At 39.7% G+C, this 21,793-nt stretch overlaps 1 protein-coding gene across 5 annotated transcripts in view; it reads left to right on the top strand.

Moving 5' to 3' along the window:
• The window catches only part of abcc3 (ATP-binding cassette, sub-family C (CFTR/MRP), member 3), a 54,152-nt gene that overhangs the window by 7,660 nt on the left and 24,699 nt on the right, over positions 1-21,793 (top strand). For all 5 annotated transcript variants that reach the window (XR_010925012.1, XM_067577153.1, XM_067577154.1 and 2 more), the window contains exons 2-8: positions 9,211-9,387; positions 10,207-10,332; positions 13,166-13,303; positions 16,107-16,232; positions 16,489-16,550; positions 17,273-17,404; positions 20,787-21,038. Coding sequence is in view for 4 of the 5 variants with exons in the window: in XM_067577153.1 (XP_067433254.1) it covers positions 9,211-9,387; positions 10,207-10,332; positions 13,166-13,303; positions 16,107-16,232; positions 16,489-16,550; positions 17,273-17,404; positions 20,787-21,038 (1,013 nt within the window). In the remaining variant the exon portion in view is untranslated. The remainder of the gene's footprint in view (positions 1-9,210; positions 9,388-10,206; positions 10,333-13,165; positions 13,304-16,106; positions 16,233-16,488; positions 16,551-17,272; positions 17,405-20,786; positions 21,039-21,793) is intronic.

Here is a 21,793-nt window from a genome sequence, read left to right as displayed (position 1 = left end):
ATAGTTTGTCTTCATTAGTTTGGGTTTTCCTGATCCTGTCGGGTGTAGCTGAAGCTGAACGGAAACCAAAAGAGAGAAGTGGTTGTCGCTGAAGAACTAAGTCATGATGACAAGGAAGATTTGATGGAAAAGTTCAACACTTCCCAGTGCGTGCAGTAGATTTAAGGTGTGTTATCTTTACTACTAACAGTGCAGATATATATATACTGTTGCTGCAAGGTTAAAAGAGTTTCCACTCTGTGAACCAGCAATCTGACCGCAGGGAAACAGTAGCAGTACTGATAATGATATAATGTAATCTAATAAGAAATTAGACATCTTGGACTCTATTCATTCATCATTCATTTCTAATTATTATTGAGACCCATTAAAACCAACTTCCAGATTTGGATGTAAGTTCACTTTTCTTCAGCAGTGGTGGAAACCAACTAAGTACATTTACTCAAATGCTTCACTTAACTACATTTTTGAACTTTACTTGAGTATTTCCATTTTATTCTACTTCACTACATGTCAGAAGGAAATATTGTACTTTTTTACTACATTTATCTGACAGTTGCAGTAAAATGTTCCCAGATTACAATTTAAGAAAAAAACACACAAAAATCCATGAGTTTTTAGAGGTTCCACCAAAGACACATTTCTCTTCTAAACTTCCTAAAAACTAAATATAGATTTTCCATCTCACAATCCCTCTGTATTATCTTGTGACCCTTTAGAGGAGGAACTACTGTAAATAAAGTCGTTAAAACTAAAAACTCGACCAGCTACAACACTAAAATACTGCTTATGCACTGATGCATCATTAACAATCTGATAATGTTATATCAAATATTACTCACAGGGAGAATTCTTCTGCCTTATGAGTACTTTTACTTTTGATACTTTAAAACATTTTACCGATAATACTTCTGTACTTTAACTTATTTTAGCTTTTGAATACAGGGCTCAGTATTTTTACATTCTTATACTGGTGTTTTCACTTAAGTAAGGGATGTGACTTCCGCCAGTGAACACCAGTGTGCTTGTAACACGGTATGTTTCACAGAAATCCCCCAAATGGAGAATCTATTTCCTGAACCGAGAGACTGCAAACCCAGCAAAAAACCAGGAATCGAGAGTTGTGAAATGTCCTCATTCTCATCTCGGAATGAGAAGGGGTCTCACCGCCTTGCGTGTGAACCACATGATGTCAAAAAGGGCCGTGTGCCAACTCACTGTTTAAAAGATGTCATTTGTAGAATAAGTTGAATTCTTTTCTAAACCTCTCAAACATGTGAGTAGCTCTTTTATGTCACCCATGTCCTCCTGCAGCTGGTCTGTGATTTATTACACCGACAGTCCACATAGTCTCAGTCACTTCCTGCATGTCCTGTAACATTTTTATTGGTTTTCATTTCCGAGTAACACAGCAAATTCCCTTTTATATTGTAACCTTTTGTCCACTATGAATAGGAATGTCTTTCCTTGAATCTCCATTTAAGGAATCCAGTAAAATATGAAGAACACAAGCCCATGAATAACTTTGCTAATGTTTTCCATGTTGGAGAGAACATGGCCAGCAGCAGTTCCTGTCCTCCTGTAGTCTTTACTGTCGTCAGCCTTCCCATTCATCCCACTCACCCACAGCTTCCCAGTGTAACAGAGACCAGATGCAGAGCCTGCTGCGATGCATTTTCTCAAACCTCTAAACACACTAGAAAACATTACAGAAGTCTGTCACCTCAACACCACCTGCACCGCTTCAGAAAGTGAATTGATTGACTGATACTGATCAACTTTGCCATGCTGAAGGTTTTGATTTCTTTGCAGCAGCTGGTACAGATCCATGTAATTCGGCAGCAAACACCGCTGCAGTGTCCAAATGTTCAAATTAATTTGCGTCAATGTGATTTACCAAATTGTTTTTGACCTGGCGCCAGCTCGCTGCCATCGGCTTCACCACTAATGCTGTCTCAGCCAATTATTCTCTATTCTCTCCGGTTATAGCATCATTCATGGCATCTATAGAAAAGGTTCAGTGCAGTTTTAAAGAATCACTTGTGTCTGCATGTCTTAATATTAGTAGGCACATCCCGTTCAGAGTAATGTGGCTGAGCTTTTAGCTCAGATATGAGAAAGCTGGGGTAAAAGCAGTAAGATATTTATGATATAATACTCCACACTGACTCATTTCCTGGTTTTGTTTGTCTGGGGAGACATTGAATCAGTCAAACAGACTCTTTAATGATAGGTCAGTGGTTGCCTTTTGTTAAGACATTATGTCTGAGTCTCAGTGTTTATGCTCCCTTGTGTTAGTCTTGGCCTGAAGTGTGTTCCATTGATTTACCTCATCAGCTAGATTAGTGTTCTTGAGAAGACCAGCTTCCCACACGTAGTGTGATGAAAGAGGTAAATTCGAGCCTCCTCTGACTGAAGTTGCAGTGGATTCACAGGAACTCCCTGCTGGCAAGGTGACAAGTTCACACAGCGGAGAAGAAGCTCATTTGACTAATAGACACACATGTGAGTACAAGCTCAGAAGGTTTAGAGTATGCTGCAGTATAATATTAAATTTTCATGTAGGAATTTTATCACCGGTAATCTTATTTAGTTCAAACATTACAGTAAAGCCTGGGTAATGCCAAGCAAGAGTCACATTTCACTGTCTACATGGATCAATAACAGCAGAACTGCTTGTAAAACGAGACCCTAAAAGAATCACATCTACACCAACAGGGCTGTCATTTATAATCATTACATACACACAAGTAGCATTTATTTATGCACACGAGTAGCATTTAAGTATTTGTACCAGAGCCAGTGAAAAGGAAGAGAGCACAGACAGAGAATGAAATGAATGAAGTCTCACATACTGTAAGTCATCTCAAAAAGCTCAGGTCACATAAGTTGAGACTAAAATCACATGTTCCACCATGTATAAACAATTTAGACAGTGTTTCAGAGCTGTTCAAAGACCCACTCTGACACACTGACTCCAGTCTGAGTAATACGAAAGTATGTTTGATGGATGATTTTGGGGGCAAGTGAGAGGCGTTGTCTTCAGGACAGAGAAGTGTTTTTTGTTAAGCTTAACTTTTTCCAGGAAATTCAACAGTTTACCTTTTACGTTAATCAGATGTTTACAGTCTACAGTCTGCAATCCTCCTGTTGCAATAATGGCAAATACTGTGTTCTTGTATTTCAAGATGACTAAATATTATGAAAGCTGACAAGAATGTGAGATGTTTAGTTTCATTTGAATCTATAAGTAATAGGATGAGCTGATGTGAAATGTATTCTGTTTCTCTTTTTTCAAGGGGAGGATTTGTTTGTCTTTTTGTGTCATCTTATTGTTTGGTGAGAAGAAGAGAAAAATGAGACAGAGAACAATGTGATATGATTGGTCATGCTGCACCACTGTCGAAGGGTGATTGAGATCATCCAAATATTGGCGCTTATTGCCGTACAAAACTACACGCCTTGTTTTTCTGAAGCTGTAAAGGTCCTGAAAACATTTTTTTTTATTTTCATAAACATTTCTGTCTTCTGACAGTCTTTGTTATTTCACATCAGTGGTTTCTGTTTGTATCTGAAGTGGACGGGGCTCATATAGGAAAAGTGTTTTTTTTTGGCGTTGTCCAATCTCACATTTCAGCTTAAACATGTACGGATGTATTTGAGAAGTAGTGAAATCCTGCTACTATTGTTTGTTTCATGGTTTGTTGATGTAGCCTCCCGAGCGGTCAGAAGTCAGTTATGACACATCTTCTGGGAGCTGACCAATCAGGAGAGAGTGAGCTCATTGGGAGGGGGACCTTAAAGAGACAGGAAGTAAAACGGCCTGTTTCAGACGGAGGCTGAACTGAGGGGCTGCATGAAGGACCAGTGAGGATCTTTAACTATAAATCATGCAAAAATATTCCAGTGGAGCACCAGATTAAAATATAGACCTGCAAATGTGCATGATATGTCCCCTTTAAAGAGGCACTCCATTGATATAACACATGAAGTTCATTTTACTTGTGGCGAGGAGTGCTACTGAGCCTGTGGAAAAGTGTTGATGTCCTCTGTGGCTCTGGAGGAGCTCTCTAAAGTTTGAGTAAATAGCCCTGATGACATCATCAGGGTCATCTTGTATCGAGTCAGAGATTATTAACATAAAACCTGCGATACAAAGCGGATAGAAAGAGGATGCAGGCAGGGTTTGTAAGATGCTGCATTGTGGAAGTTGTAGGATCCAGTGTTTTTGGATACTACTAGAGAGTAAAGGTCAGGCTCTCTCAGCCTCTGCTGCTTCTTTGAACATTCATTTTTAAACTTTTAACTTTGTGGAAGTGCTTTACTAAATCAATCTAGATACATTTTTCAGGGACTTTACATTTTTTATGTCACAGATTCATTAATATGAAACTAATAGCATAGTTTCCTGATTACATCTCAGTCTAACTTCTCCCAACATTGATTCTCTTAATGCTCATCAAGCAATGCTTATTTTCACAAAGTGATGTAACATTATGTTTATTAAGTCAGGTGTTACCATTAGATCCCCGTGGCTTTAAAACCATCCTGTGATGACAGCAAGGTGCTACGCAACAATCCCATGGAGTGACGAGCCTCACGAGGGAGGAAGACCTGTAGGTGCTATCTGCTTCATCTCATAGTTGTGTTTCAGACTCCCTGTCCTTTTATTGCAAGGTTTTTTACCCGGTTAAGTGAAGTAATCTCCCTGTTCAAGTCTCTGCTGGCCGGCTGTTATCTCTAAACACCTCATTCTTTTCATCTCACCTGTTGTTGAAGTTTCCAGTTTCAGGTATTAAGTGTAGTGATAACTGCCTGTGAAGACTGTGAAATGGAATGAAAGCCAGACATTCTGCGTTTAGTGTGTTGAGAGCAACTTTTCTCTTTTTTCATGATAATTATCCTTAAAAGTGTGTCTTGTTGTGAGATGATGGTAATTACTGTACTGCTAGCTTTTATAAAAGTGATAGTCGTCATTTGATTGTCATGGGTCGGCTCTTGACTGTCGAGGCTTATAAAATCTGTTATTGAGCCTTGTTAGTATTGAGCCATGACTTTTTTTTAAAGACTCCTCAAGCTGTTCTGTGCAGTATGTGATGTGTAATATTTTTAGGGCATAACTTTTATAAGCAGCGGTGTAGAAAACAGGCAGATGATCATCAGATGAGACATTTCAGAAAGGGAATGTGTTTATTCAATAACCACATTCTTTTATAGTAACGATTACAAATCACAGCCTTTATTTTATTTATTTTTACTATGGTATCACTTAAAGTAGAGCTGATATGTTTTTTTACTATATTTATGCTGGTAAATATGTAGGTAATATGTGTGTGTGTGTGTGTCATGGTAGTATTTATCTTTAAAACATCATTTAAATGTCTCTGTAGCTCGGACAGACACAGTTTTGACTATGCAGATTTATGCTACTGTCAACTCTGTACACACTGCTGTTCTCGTTGGTTTATGGGGATATTATTGCTGCAATATTATTTGCAAACGTGCGTGGAGAATCGTGAGACTGTGTCCCAACCCGTGTGTGCATAATCACATTTGCAAATGTGTGTAAAAAAAAAAAAAAAAATCCCTAAATGCAAATTAAATTTTTGAATGTACAGGAATCAGCAAATGTGTATTCAGAATTTGTGTGTGTGTGTGTTATCACGTTTGTAAAAACAATCTCCATATCTGTATTCAGATTTGCAAGTGTATAGAGATTTGTGAATGTTTAGACAAATCTATAACACGATGGGTTCCAAGACTAAGTTTCAGGTATTTCCACACAAGAGCAGGAAAAAGAGTCACACACACAGGCACATTTTAAAACCAAATATTTTGTCATTTAATAATTCTTTGTCAAAATATGCAGAAGTGTTAATACCTGCAGGATTAAAATGTCTTGCACTTACATGAATGTTCCAGTTTAAAGGGCTTATGTACGCTCTGTCACCAAGATAAGAATGAATGTGATGTCGGTGAACAAAGGAAAACTCTTTGTCTGTTATAGTTAGTCATTAAACATGGTATTTTCTTCACTCCCTTTTCCCCTAGCGTGCACTCCAGATACCTGAATGCTTTTAAATTTGACATTTACATTTCTGTTTCATGCTGAGTAAGATAAGAAATGTGTGTTCATATGAAGACAAATACTTTGATGTTGGCTGCTCTCCTGCTGCACATGTTGACCTGCAGGAAGGACAGAGGTTGGAATGAAGAATGAGTAAGTCGTTGTGTACATATTTGCTATGCCAACATTAAAGGAGCCGTTTCTTCTAACGAACATATATAGTAAAGGCAAAAGCCAGTAATAAGGACGGAGCATGAGTATGTTTTGTCTGGCTGCGGTGTTGTTATTTGGAAGTACTGTTTGGCTCAGTGGAGTGGATTCCAGGATTGTGTTGCACAAGCTATTCGTAATACCATTACTATATTTGTGAGTGAAAACCTGTTTTTAATTCAGTGATGCATGAATATCAATTCTGTAAGCATTTATGCTATCACAAGAACTCATTTAAACTTCTGAAGAGCTGGTGCAGTCGCTGTCTTGTCATCACTTTGATGTTGGCAGGCGATCAGCAGGAAGTTACTGCACATGGCCAAAAAATAATCCCACACAAAACCTACCTGTCAAACCACACATTTTCTGCATATTAAACAGACAAGACATAACGTGTCCAGTACTGAGTTTCGGAGCTACTGGTAGGCATCTACGCACAGCGAGGCTTGCTGTTTCCAGTCTTTATGCTAAGCTAAGCTAACTGGCTGCTTGTCCTAGCTTCTTTTTTTTTTTGTTATCAATTGTTTTTACTTCAAAAAAGAAAGCAGAACAATAGTTACTGGAATAACAAACACAAGATATCAAAATATAACAACCCCCACTATGACCAGAAAAAGATCATCCTTCCCTCCCACCCATGTGGCATCCAGTTCCCTCCCCTCCCCTCTACATTACATAGTACATAGATTTATAGATTTACACGCTTCATAATGAACAGACAGATATGAGAGCGATATCGATCTTCTCATCTAACTCCTGGCAAGATGGCAAGTCAGCACATTATCCAAAATGTCAATCAGACATGAAGAAAAACATCTGGAAGATTATCATAGAATATTTTTTAAAAGTATAAAGTAAAATTCAGATCACAAATGTCAGTTAAACAAAACATTGCTGTCAGGTAGATGAATGAAACCAGTTTAGTATTCTTCAATATGTTTAGGGCTCATGAGCCAAAAGGTTGAGAACTTCTGAAGTAGAGACATTTTACAGCTGCCCTGCACACACACACACACACCACCCACACACACACACACACACACCAGCACAAGCAGTTACCCATCACCTCCTTACCACCACAACACTTAACCGTGCACACATGCCTCGGCCCTGTGGGTGTGGCGACGTATGGAGAGTGGCTGGAGGCCGCCAGCTGTGTTTATCTTGATTCTATCTGTGGGTGGGCCTTCAACCGTGTTTGTCCAGGGGAGCACGATAACCACGGGTCAGGGCTGCCTCTCACTATGATTCATGTTTACTTTACCTTTCTCCTCCAGATGTCCTCCGGATCGCTCAGTCACTGTTCTTTACCCACGAAATAAATTATTAATCATACTGTTTTCACACAACGCATAAAATATGAACATATCACACGTGGAGCTCGTCTTCCGGAAGTTTCTGTGACCATGTTTTTAAGTGCATTTATTTCTTTGTTTGAGCGTGTGGGAACAACAGAAGTGTCTTATATTGATTATAGGTGCACAAGTTAATAAACAAACTAGTATTGACCCAGCACTGCTCTCTGTTCCTTCACTTTAACTCAGTTAGTAGAAGCCCAACAAGCACAAAACAAGTCATTTTAGGGGCAGCAAAGACTTCTGGATCAGTTATTATCAGTGTTAGTCTGAAAGGGTCAGTTCACATAAATTACAATAAAACATATTTTCTCTTTTACCATAGCCGGATATTTAGCCATGGCCGGATTAACCTGTCTGGGCTCCCAGGGGGCAAAAATGAGCTGTTGGGGCCCATTAACCACCACTAATCCTGCTCTCTGTCCATTGTATACTGTATTCTTAATCTGGAATAATACACAGCCCCAGATTTGCTGTGTGATAATATGATTAAACACAAAACTAATGGAAGAATATGGGGTGGGGGTGCTCTGCCTGGGTAACTCGCACGCACACACCTACCTGATTCAATACACTGCCTGACCTCCATGTTTATAAAGGCCAATTCATGCTTTCCGCTTTCGCATAGCCGTGAGGGTCCACGTTGGTCGGCATGACGTAAATGTTATCATGCATCTATGTCTGAGGGCGTCATGGTATGTAAAAGTATGAATGGAAGCGCGTGCGTGTCCGTCCGCGGTTCGTGTGCAAGTCTGCAGCTGTCTGTGGATGCGGGAAAAAACAGAAGGTATGAAAAGGCCTTAAGGCAACCTGTTTTCAGTCGCTGTTGCTTTAAATGTTTCTGCTTAACTGAGCTACAGCAATGTTAATTCATCCGAAATCCCACAGCAGCAGCGTGTTGACGCATGTTAATGTTATGAAAATCATCAGTTTTAACACAATAATTCCCTGGTTCATCATATACGGGCAGCGGTGTCTTTACTGTGCACTGCCCTCATGTGAAGTCGATCATAGCTGCACTGCCAGGTTTTTCCTCTGACTAATTTAGGAAGAACACAGTTTCATAACTCTGTATGCACATCACTGTTTCACACGTACTCATTTCTGTGCCTAAATGCACTAAAAAGTGAAATGGAATTTTACTCATAGGTATGGTACTTCATCCAAACAGCTACTGATGCAGATTTCAGGTTAAAGAACACACGTCAAGCAGCTGCAACTCTGACCTTTAACTTTTCTCTTAGTGGTTGCCAGTAAAGCTGGTAATCTTGGAATTTAAGGTTATAATGCTGCACTGAGGGTGTCTGCCAAGTTTCTCAAATGTAAAGAGGTAGATTTCACATCATGCTGCCTGCCTCCTCACCACAGGGACAGACAAATGTGAGAATCAGCTGTTACAGTGTTTACAGATATCAGTTGAAGGTAAACATCTGGTCTGGTGGAGGTGGCGGGACGCGTGTGTGTACATTGTGTGTCAGAGTGCTGATTTCTGTACAGATAGCACCGTTTGGGTTTATTTGATAAGAGATGCGGCTCTGTAAGCTCACTTGCTCTTCCCCTTCCTGTCATTCTCTGTAGGTAGCCAATCAGACGCTCCACACAGATCGGCCCGACCTCCCAGAGTGCTTTCAGCTCTCTGTCCTGTCATGGCTGCCGTGCATCTACCTATGGGCTGTCTGCCCCGTCTACCTCCTCTATCTCAAGAGGAACAACAGAGGCTACATCATGATGTCCATTATGAACAGATTCAAAACGGTGAGAAGGGACTATGTTTTATATTTTAATACAGTGTACTCCAAAGCAAGGTAAGACTCACTTTAAAGTCAAAGTGAAATTTGAATTCTCCTCATTTTTTTGTGTAAGGAACCTAAAATGATATTGCAACTATTTTTTTGGTACTGTAACTTGCTGATGTTTGCACTGATTCTCTTTGGCTGTTACTTTTTGTTTCTGATATTTCAGTCACTGGCAGTCGCCGCACACTCTGTATTTGTCCTGTATTATATAAAGGACCAGTTAGCATTAGCATGCATCCGGTTGTAATGATGGCTAATTACCAGCACTCATAACTGTTCATTACCCAGTTATTCTTATCACGCAGAGTAACTAATGTACGGAGTCACAGAGTAATGAAGGGAGTGCTCAAATCACAGATGGGACTAAACAATATTACATTATATAACAACATTAGCCCTCCAGTTTGTTAGCTGCCTTGTATGTGTGTGTGTTGGAACTGAAGTGATATAACAAACCATTTTTAGAAGCAATCAAATTACCAGTAATGAAAATGTCAACAGGAACCAAAATATGAATGTCCCCTGGAGAACTGTAGGAAAATTAATAAAACTTCAAGTTCTTCCTTTTGGTAATTCCAGTTTTGACCAAACAAGTACACAAGTCAGAACACACTGAAAAAATGAGCATAGGTCCGGCCAAAAATCCACTCCCCATGCCTTGTGATGTTTAGGTGGATTACCAGCCAGTTCATCATCTCTTTTACTTTCCTCTGTTTTTCTAGTGTTCATTTCTGTTTTTCTCACCCTCTCTCCTTTCACTCCCTCTGTCCCCTCTCAGGTATTTGGCTTGCTCTTATGGATCGTGTGTTGGACAGATCTCTTCTACACATTCCACGAACTGCGGCAGGGGCACAGCCAGCCGCCGATCTACTTTGTCACCCCGCTGGTGCTCGGCATGACCATGGTGAGGATACAGCTCAGTATGTCCATCTAAACACGGTTACATAAGAATTCACATACTACTCCTGAAAGGGAGGACGTGTGCTCTGATTAGGTCTTCCTGCCTTCTGTTAATTGTCTTCTGTTAAAATGAAAGTCCAAGGCTGTTCAATAATCTTGTTTTGTGTGAAAATGTTCACAATCATTTTTGAATAAGTCTAATAACAGTGATAATGTCAGCTTTTAGTTTTTGGACAACAACTGAGGTCTAAGTCACAGAGGAATCAGATATATCAGGCTTGGATACACACACACAAGATGATTTATAAAGTAACACACACACACATTCACACCTGTACAAGCGCAGTCTGATCTGTATGTCACACCAGCGGTGGTAATGACATGTGAAGGCCACCAGCAGTCCTGTGTAGCAGCAGTGGGCAATTTATTTAATATTTGTCTTATTGGAGAACTGTAAGGATTTGGCCTCATCTCTAAAGGTAAAGGGGAGAATCAGCTGTTTTGAGACATGTTGACACACTAGGACACAAGCCTAGCTGTTATTTTGTTTAAGAACTCACTGTATGACATTAAAGTGGAGAGAGATAGAGATAGAGAGAGAGAGAGATGGGGAGTAATCTGCAACAAAGGTCCACTGATGGGATCAAACCACAGACATTGCGGTCATGTGGCATGTGCTTAACCAGTAGGCGCCATACAAATGCATTAATTACTTTAAATTTATTTAGATTTATTTTAACCATAAATGCTGCTGCAATCTGATTTTGTGGTTCAAGTAACATAGATAAATGAAATTAATGAAAACCTATTCAGTTAAAAACTGTCTGGATTTAAAAGAATCACAGAGACAGACAACAGAAACACAAGTGTACAGAAATTAGATTTAAGTCCAATATACAGTAAATCACATTTAGTCATTCCATTCCATGCAGTCAGTTATAATGTGTTTTTTAAAATGTATTATTAATAGTACTTTGTTATTAAAAGGAAGGTCTTTAGGGAATAGAGGAATTCCCAACAGGTACAACTTGTTTAGCCTGTCAGAAGCTCAGTCATTAGCATCCATGTTTTCAAATTTGTTAAAAACACTTAAGCCCGTAGGCCTAACCAGAGGCTGTGTAAATAGAGATATTCTGGCATGTTCCTTTTAAACAGGAAGGTAACATTTCTTTCCGCCCTTCTTTTCAATAAAGGGATGTTTTACCAGTCTTGTTGTTTCTGTTATTGGCATGTAATTACTGACAAACTGTTCTATTCATGCTTGCTGTTAAGTCCTAATCAAACACTTCAATCAAACATGGATTTTTTTGATTTTTCTGAAACAAGGTCGCCTGATTGAGGTGTCTGAGATCAGTTCCAGTCAAACTGCAGTCAGAACTCAATCTGCACTCACACTAGAAGACAATGAATGTGTGCATGTCATGATACCATCTTAAATGGCTTTTTAGCAAGAAAATAGAGGAGCTAAAAAAAACCCGCTAAATCTGGACACCTGTGTTTGCTGATATATTGTCATGTACTTGATGCACTCACACCTGTACATTTTCATATCTAAGGTTGTGACTTTATACAGAGTAGGGGATTTACATACATATAAAATTGTAACAATAACTCACATACCTGCACATATATTGTATATCTATAGTAACTATAAGAGAAAGGAGAGCAAAATAATTCATACAGGTACAATGTACTTTAACAGAGTGGACTATAACACAGGAATTGATAGAAATACGATACAAATTTTAGGTTGATAATGAAGAGATAATTAAGTAACTAGAGAAAATATTAAGGATTTAAATTTCAAGTAATGTTATATATGCCCTGACTTTCATCTAGTGCTACTATTAGGGTGACAGTTTTGGCTTTTTGTGGGATGGATTGCAAATTCTGGTACAGACATTCATGTTCCCCAGAGGATGAACTGTAATGACTCTGTAACGTCTGCAATCTCCTGACTATCATTTCTGCCATCATCAGGTCAAAATGTCAAGTTTTCAACACTAAATACCTGCAAAACTAATGATATTCCCATCAGTGACAGCTGTATTTTGTGTTTTGTGCTCATTAGCAAATGTTAGCATGCTAACACACTAAACTAAGATGGTGAACGTGATAAACATTCACAGTCATTGTGAGCATATTAACACGTGCTATTAAGTAATGGTTCAGCTGTTTTATACTAACAAGAAAAGTTCAGACAGAGGCAGCAAAATATCCTTCTTAAGATTTAATACAATTTTTTTTGTTTTCCAAGATCTTTGCAGCTGTCTCACCACCACTCACAAATCATTTCTTTAAATTATTTATATTCCCTGCCACATTTCATTTTTGCATTGCATTGTGGGAAGATAGTGTACATGGACAGCACACTTAGAAATATATACATACTGTCTGGTTTGAGAATACTTAATTTGTCAGTTTTCCAGTGTAAACATAGTACATACTCAGCTGTGTGGTATGATTTTGGCTCTCGCTGTTTATGCTAGCAATAGAGAGAGTCAAAGACCATAAGTACTAGCAGCAACTCGTTTGAATATACATTATACATTTGAATATAACAGCAAGGCTGAAAGAATTCAGATAAGGCAGTTTACTTGAAGAGAACTTATCCGTCGCTCCTCTAAAGGTTATGTCAGGTGAAAACCCCTGGAGCAGCACGTCTAAGCCAGCTGAGGTTGTGTGACGGGGGAGCAGTCAGCATGAAAGACTGACCCAGTCAGACTGCGGTTTACCTTACATGCCCTCAGTGATTCTGTCTCGGCTAATCTAACTCAGTCTCTCCCTCTGGCCCCCCCACCCCTCTCTGTGTAATATCCCCGACCCCCCTCTCTCAGCTGTTGGCCACATTTCTGATCCAGTTTGAGAGGTTACGTGGGGTTCAGTCCTCAGGGGTCCTCTTCATCTTCTGGTTCCTGTCTGTGCTGTGTGCCATCGTGCCTTTCCGCTCCAAGATCCTACAGGCCTCCAGCCAGGTAAGAACACGCAGAAGCCCTCAAACATCTCCCACATGTCTGTCATCAGCTTCTCTGCCTGGTGCCCTTTAATCCCCCCCCCCACCACCACCACCACCACCACCGCCTCACCTGGATTCTTATCTGCTTACCTTCTTGTACCTTATTTATTCCCTTGTTGTTCTTTGCTATTTTATTTATTATTTTGTTCCTCTGTCACTTCTCATCCTCAGTTTTCTTGACCTTAAAGAGAACTTCAGCTTGATCAGTACACTCCCCCCCCCCCCTTCCTGTTTTTGAAGGGTCAGTCCAGGACACCACTAAGCAGAGAACAGAGAGGGAATAGTAGCTCTGTTGTTCCAAGCGTACTTATCTCACCTCTAGTGCTGCGCAGCTCACGAGCAAACAAACCCTGCAGGTAACCAGACAAGGCAGGCATAAAGTGCGTGGTGTCAGATACACTGAAGCACAAGGGACAATGTGGAAAACACGGAAAAAATATCAAATATGCATATCAGAAGCTGCTCTATAGCAAAAAATGAGCCATCATACGTTAAGTGGGATTTATGGGGTTATTGATAAGTACCACTGACCTGGGTGATTACTTTGCTAGGCACTGAGAATTCTGGCTTTCAGAAATGTAGAGCTCTAATCTGTTGAAATTACAAGACTCCTTAATAAGTCTTCTTTTCTGTTGAGAGGAGGGTGAGTAGTGACCTAAAAACATTTCTACTACAGAGGATGAAAAGTGTTGTTTCCAAGCAAAAATCAAGCAAAAAAATAAATGGATTTTCAGCGGGTTTTTTTGTGAAAATATAGACTGTGACCCAAAGAACAATAGTTTAGATCTTGGTATTAATCTGAATCTGATGATGCTGCCATTGATTCTAAATACATGGAATATTTTGCATGATCAAGAAATCATTTCACTCATACTTCATGTAATAGGAATTGTTGGTATAAAGGCAAGCACAAGATTTTGGAATTTGCAGAGATTTCATTTAATTGTAGCAGTCTAAAACTGCTATGATTGATATTTTTATATCAACAGTGGATCAAATGATGTGTAATATGAAAGAGGTCGCTCGTAATTACCACCTGCTCTGTAGTTCCCCTCTTCTCCACAAAGTGTTTTTTAGCTCATTTTTTTGGTTTTACAGCCCACAACTTTACTGTTTCAACTCAATCTCACTGCTCTCATCATTGTTGTTTCCAGCTGAGACAAAGTTAGCAACTAGCTGGTGAGCGTAGCAGAGTATTTAGCAGCTGCAGTGCCAGATATTTCCCTCAGTTGATGGACACCAAAACAGAGCTAAAAGGAGAGAGAATATTGGACTTTCATTCATCATGTGGCCGACACACAAGTCCAACTAAATGCTAATGTTGCTCCGTAACTGCTGGATGTGTAAATAGGCGACTCTTTGCTAACATGTTAGCCATAACAGCTTTATAAGGTGATAATATGTCAATGTTGTCTTTACATGTTACAAAAATCAATGAATGCAGGTTGAAGTTTTTAGCGTTATGATTACTTATATCACTGCTAGATATTTCTGTTCAATCTCTTCTCTCTAATTAGCAGACTTTCTCATCTTTATTGTGAAAATGTGTCGTCGACATGCACATAATGGTGCGATTATGGTCAATAATCAGAGTTTGTCAATAGTCGTGTTTGTGTGTTATGGAAAATAACCTGAATAATGGCTAAAGGTGTTCCTTGTGATCTTACTATAACATGGTATGTTTTAGTTGTTTTTTATGGCGGCTTCAACATAGTAGAGCATGTTTAACCTGCGCAGTAGACCAGACAAATGTTGGAGAAATGCAAGTCATCATATTGGCACCACATATTAAGGCTAAAACTACAGCTGACTGTTTGCTACCCGGGGTAGCGGAGTGCAAAAGATGTGTTACTGTTATCACAGATGAGTTGTTGTGTCACAGCCCCTTTCTACCAAATGATGGCGTTTGACATTATTTTTCAAAGTGTAACGCTTTCCTAGTTGATGCCAAAAAATACCTCAAATCAGTCTAACAGGGAATTTTTATTTTAAAGTCTTACATATAAATCTAGTGGTTGCTCTGGTGATAAAAGTAAAAAAACCACCCCAGACAGTCATGCAGCAGACAGTCATGACGTCTAGGCAGAGCCTCAGTCACTCGGTCAGAGTGTGAGGGAGGCAGGCGGTTAACCAAGCAGCCATGTGCTGGGGTCAGACCAGGCTACTGCAGACCTGTGCTGCCATAATCACGTTGATCCAGAAAACCAGTCCATGCAAATATGATTTAGGGAAAAAGAGAGAGTGATTTTGCACCGTTGAAGGTGACGCCTCTGTTCATAATCGTGTTCAGCTGATTTTGATGTTCGTGTGTGGCTGAGGAATTAAGAAAAGTGAGTGACTTCCCTCTATGTGTTGCTGTTCTGAGAACTCAAATTGGATGGAAGTTAGTGTCACTGCTTGTTGGTTGTGATGCAGTTTTGTTTTTTTGCCATCTGAAAAGAGGACGAAGAAGAGATTTAGCTGTTTAAGCCATTTCACTGTGGGCAGAGATCTCTACAAAAATGACCCGGAAGCACAAAAACTGCCTGTTGATGTAGCGATGTCATTCTTAACGTCTTATTTTATTCTATTTTTGTCACGATCGTCCCTCTACTTTCCAAAAGATATCAATTCGGGCACTGTTTCGGCGGGAAAAAGTCCCTTACATGATATCCACGCTTAATTTGACTGCATGTAAACTCACTGCTCGACAGGTGAGGCTTGCGGCTGTACGTCTGAACTGACCTCCGGCATTTGCATGTGTCCTTGTTTTACATTTCCAGAGCGAAGTGACGGACAAGCTGCGCTTCACCACGTTCTACTTCTACTTTGGCCTGGTGGTCTGTGAGCTGATCCTCTGCTGCTTCAATGAGAAACCTCCCCTCTTCTCCAACGTCGTCACAGACCCTGTGAGTCGTACATCCTGCTGCAGAGTCCACTCACAATCCGTCAAGTGTATATATATGTGTGTGTGTGTGTGTCTTGACATTGTATATTCAGTGTTGTGAGTGGTTCTGAGTGTGTGCTGTGGGGCCCGCTCCATGCCTCTTAAAGCAGGTCACACTCATTCACATACACAGAGCATGTTTGTAACTGGCTACTTAAAGAAGTATGTCGTCCTTGTTTAACCTCTCTGGCCTATTTTTCTGCACATTTTCTGACCAGAATCCCTGCCCTGAAACCACAGCGGGTTTCCTCTCCACCATTACATTTTGGTGGTTCACGAGGTGGGTTCACACTGCTCTATATCTACCACTGTGCTCAACACCTACACATGCACTCTTTGTTGTGTATACATATGAGGATTTGTTTTAGTAATTCATAAATTCAGAGCATAAGTATTTATGTAATCCACTTCTGCTTGTATAATTCCCTTTACTGACGTTTTCCCTGCTAGAAATGAGACTGGCTCGCCTGTGATTTTAAAGGCTTACTGTTGCACTAAAAAAAATACTATGTAAGAGGAATCCTGCCGTGGTAATTACAGTGAACAAATGAGACTATATTTGAGACAGTTGGGAACCTCTGTCTCACAGAGAAGGTTTATCTTTTCCTTTTGGAAGTACAGCTGCGTCCTTCTGTTTTCTCCTGTAAGCCAATCTCCCCTTGTGCCGTAAAATACATCAAGCCAATTTCCGGTGAAATCTGATCTCGTAGTACATAAATGATGAATCCAAAATCCAGGAAACTCAATTAAGTGTCTTTGTGGGAAGCAATATTTACTAAGTTGTCAGTAAGGAAGAGGATTTTACTTACAGATTCATATTTGCCAGTGAATGAAAGATACAACAGGGGACATAAGTACTGGAAAAGATTGAAAATGCAGTGAGGCAGGTAGAGGCTGACAACCCATGATTGTCTCATGCCAGTAATTACACTTGTTAGGGTTAAATTTGCTTAATGTGCCAGGGTGAGTTGAATTGTTTCTCTCTCTCTCTCTCTCTCTCAGGTTGGCCATTAAGGGCTACAAAATGCCCCTGGAGGTCAAAGACCTGTGGTCTCTGAACCAGCGAGACAGCTCCAAGATGATGGTGCCCAAACTCCTCAAAGAGTGGGAGAAGGAGCAGTCCAAAGACAAGAGGTACGTCTGTGAAAGAGGAGGGATGAATGGGAGATAGAGAGAAGAAAGACAAGCTTTCCTTATTGTTCAAATGTTTGAAGAAAAGAATATGTGTGTGTGTGTGTAGTGTTCATTTCTGAAATATACTAAAACTGAGGAAACAGTCATTCTGTTTACACACTGTACAAAGACAGCAGGTTATTGAGAAATCGGGTTACAGCAGGAAACTGGAGAAGTGCTGTAACCTGGTTACTGAAAAACACTCTGAAGGTCAATAATCAGATTTGTCTTCTACCATATTTTTTTACCAGGACTAGTATATCATAAGTGTATTATATTACATACTAACCTGCAGCTTCAAGAGCTTTTGTTTTGTTTTTCCTGGTGAGACTGTTTGTACTGGTGGCACAGTGAGAGGCTCTATAATGGGAACACACTGTTTTTCCTGCAAGGATTAAAGGTTACAGCCAGCAGTATTCCATATTTTTGTTATTGTCAACAAATCACATAAAAAGACCAAAACCAACAACACAATAATCCATCTCAACACTTTTCATCATCCCCAGCCTGTCTATATAGTATATTTTTTTAAAAGGCTCAGTATTTTCTTCAAACTGCTGGGCACTGTAGTTTTTAGCAAACATTACTCAAACAAAAGCTAATAAAGCATTTGTTGGGGACTATTTGGTTCTAGTGTTCACAGCAGCAGCAGCAGCATAGTGCATGTGGGATTGACTCCAAATAAACAGTGCCCATGTTCATTGTAACAAAAGAACATGTCACCAGTGTCAGTGTGGCTCATTGATGTGTTTATAATAGTTTTAGAGATATAAGATATATCAGGTTTTGGATACAAAGACAATATTTGCTTGTGGAATGAATTCATTGTTAGCTTTACACAGTAAATAAAATGTAAAATGTCACCAGACTTCAATGATTTTTAGATTGTCAAGAAATCAGGTTTCTCCACCAGCTGTGTTAACACAAAACAGGTTTCACTATTACATGATGTTTAGTTATCAGATCTGTGCAGAAAACCAACAGAAGCCTTGTTGCATAAGTCTATGAAAACCTGCTGAACAAGACATAAGATTTGTGGTCTCGGGTAAAAAAAACTGTGAACTAACTAACATCAGGAGAGGAATGTATAGTTTCCATCACAGACATCTACAGTCTGCTCTTATTTTTGCTTTTCACTGAAAAAAAAAATCCAAAGTCTAAATCCTGTCATTGTCAGTTGCCCCACCTTTTACTTTCTTATCAGAACAGAGAGGGGAGAGGATGTTGTCTTAGAGGGCTGGGCTCTCTTTGTGTGTGTGTGTGTGTGTGTGTGTGTGTGTGTGTGTGTGTGTGTGTTGTACAAGTGAAACCACGAACTTGATGTTTTTTCTAACTCTAGCAGAAACCTGTATCACTACTGTTATGTGCTGTGATGTGGGGAAACATGAAAACGCACATAGTCGGCAGCACATAGAACATATGAAAAGCATTTTTCAACAGTGCTCTGTTGCTCTGATGGATTCTGTATGGTTTCGGTTTTGAATATCAGAGTCGTGAAAGATTAAATCCACCTCCCACTGCTCTGTGTGATGTGCTGCTGATTAATAACTGCATAGCTCAGTTTTTGAAACTCTCCGATACTGTATTCCAGTAAGTCTTTGGAGCTGCATATCGGAGAATTGTACAACTGTGGTGAAAAAAGAATTTCTTATACAAACACTCTTGACAAGTCAGGTGAACTCTGACCTTCATCAGGCTGCCTCCTCTCTCTGCACTGCAGTTTTCCTGCCGGTTTCATTGTGCTTTCTCACTGAGAGCAGCATGTAAAATGATATGGAAAAGCTCCATTAAGTCTTTTCAGTTGTGGTCTGGAAACCTGTTTGGTGTTAAGCTGAATTCCATCACAGTTGTCCTGTTGAACTGTAGTTGCCAATTAGTTTGCTGCTGGAATCCGACTCCTGCGCTTTAAGCTGGTATTAGAGTAGATTTTATTTAGTTTGCAAAACATTCCTTTCCCTGAAATCTTGGAGCATTTCTTACATTATGTCTCACTGTCTGAGATCCTTCCCGACAAATGAACATTTTTTATGAACAATGCAAACCACAGGACTACTTGCTGTTGCCATGATCCATTTTTTCCAAAGAGACTCATGATGACTGAGAAAGTGATAACTGTAAAGAAAACCACGGGTGACCAAGCTTTTGCTGTGGTGGCCCCAAGACTCTGGAACAGCTTTACTGTGGACATCAGGGCCCCAGAGAGTAGAAAACACTCCTAACTGGCCAAAAATCTTTAGAGTGATGCAAACTTTTAGGACTAAAAGTAAAAGCATTTTACTTTTATTTAAAGTTTCTTTTATGTAACTTTTTAACTTAGGAAATGACTCCTGTCTCAACCAGTATTTAGGTGAACTCTAGAGGTGTTCTACCTGTTGCCAAGTGTGCACATTCTGAGGAAGGAGAGACTTTCATTGATCACTATGAGCTTATTAAAAGATTCAGTGTGGAAATGATTTGACGGTCCTTGTACAGAATGCAAAAGAGAGAGAGAGCACATAAAACAAGTCCTCACAGTGACGGAGAAAATGCAGCAACCAACGGTTTCAGCAGTAATAAATCAGACTGTGATAATTCTTCCATCTCCTCAGATAATGCACATTAATTCATTTCCCACCACTTCATCATGAGGTTATAGAAAAAAAGAGATAAATTCCATGTTTTATCTGATGATGTGCCCAGTTTTTCAAGTGTGTCTTAAAACAACAGTCTGGTGTCCATATGATTCATACTGGCTGTTAAAAGATCCTGTTCAAATGTGCTTTCAATGTAAAATTGTGAACCTGCCATTGAATGTATAATCCATGCAGGTAGCTTCCCAGTGTTTACTTACAGCCTAATGCACATGGCTTATTAGTAAATGTCATATAGAGCATCAGTTAAGCTATATATTAATGTCATAATGTTATTCCATACATAACTCTTTTACTTATTATTTACCTTTACACATAAATCCTACACGCAAAATTGCCTGATTTCTGCATTTCAGATGTTTCCATATTTCAAACTGCAACTAGAGTTGTTGTTGTAGTGCAAGGATCACTTTCAGGGCCATTCATGAGAATGATCGAAATGCTTCATAAATCTTTCCAATGATGTTTGAAAACCTTTTTATACAGACAGCTTTTTCATTGATCTATGCTGGCGTAGTGTGTTTTATTTGTTAGTATCATACTAGGTGATATTTATTGTCTTACTTCTAGGACTTGTAGAGTTTTTATTGACTTGTGAAAGACTTTTGGCTCCACAAAGGTGCTACTGTATATCAAGAAAACTTATATCCTCACATTAAATGTCACTCTCTCCCTCTGTCTCTCCCTACCTCACACAAATCATCTGCCTCCAGTGAACACACTCTGTCCAGTCAGGCTGTGTACTCCAAGCCACCGCCATCCACCACCAACCACATCGGAGGAGGAGGAGGAGGTGAAAGTAGCCCGGAGGAAGTAGAGGTGCTGCTGTCCAGTCAGAAAGCTGCACCCCGCCAGCCGTCCTTCTTACGCGCCCTCATCAAAGCCTTCGGGCCCTACTTCCTGATCGGTTCGGCCTACAAGCTCTTGCAGGATGTCATCACCTTCGTCAACCCTCAGCTGCTCAGGTGGACTCATGCTCCCGCTGCGTGCTTTCGCTGCTAGTCATCAAACAACACATTTGCAAGCACAGCACGCCAACAAACTACCATTGTTCCAGTGCCTTCATATACTATTTTCAGGAGCTTCTTTTGCATGTTGTGTTTGCATGCTGGTCGTCTGTATCCAAAGTATACTAGCTGTCTTTATTTAAAATGCATGCTGTCCTTGTCCAGGGTGGAAAGTCATCATGTAAATATGTACCTCTTTAAGCTTTAAATGGCACACGTCTGACTTTTAGTGATAGCTGCTGTTCTGTGAAAGCCTTATCTCCGCATTAGTCAGATAAGCTATCAGAGAAAGTTGACCACATAGTTTTCCTGTATGTATTTTGTTACGGTCATGTGGTTGACACCTGCATCAGTCACTGGTGTCACAGGAAACACTGTCAAATCTTGTGTTTTATTTTTGTATGTTCTAGCTATCTGTGAGAAATCTTACATCACACAATTTATTTTGATATTATATTCGTGTGATGTTAATTTACTGTACATGCAGAACCAAATTTTCTGACATTTTTTGCCTTTATCGAAACTGTTTTGGGAACTGTAAATAATGTCGTGCTGCTTCAACTCATTTCAAATAATAGAACTCTTGATTTGCTGAGCTGCGTTCTATATGACACAGAGTATCATCTGGAGCCTTTTCAAATACATATCATGACTATGATTTTAATTCATCTGGCACAACAGAGAGCAAAATGTATAGCAAAATATAAAGGAAA

Source organism: Thunnus thynnus, chromosome 20 (assembly GCF_963924715.1).
Source record: "Thunnus thynnus chromosome 20, fThuThy2.1, whole genome shotgun sequence".
Classification (NCBI taxonomy): domain Eukaryota; kingdom Metazoa; phylum Chordata; class Actinopteri; order Scombriformes; family Scombridae; genus Thunnus; species Thunnus thynnus.
The sequence above is the reverse complement of the archived record's forward strand: the minus strand, read 5'-3'. Positions and strand labels throughout refer to the sequence as shown.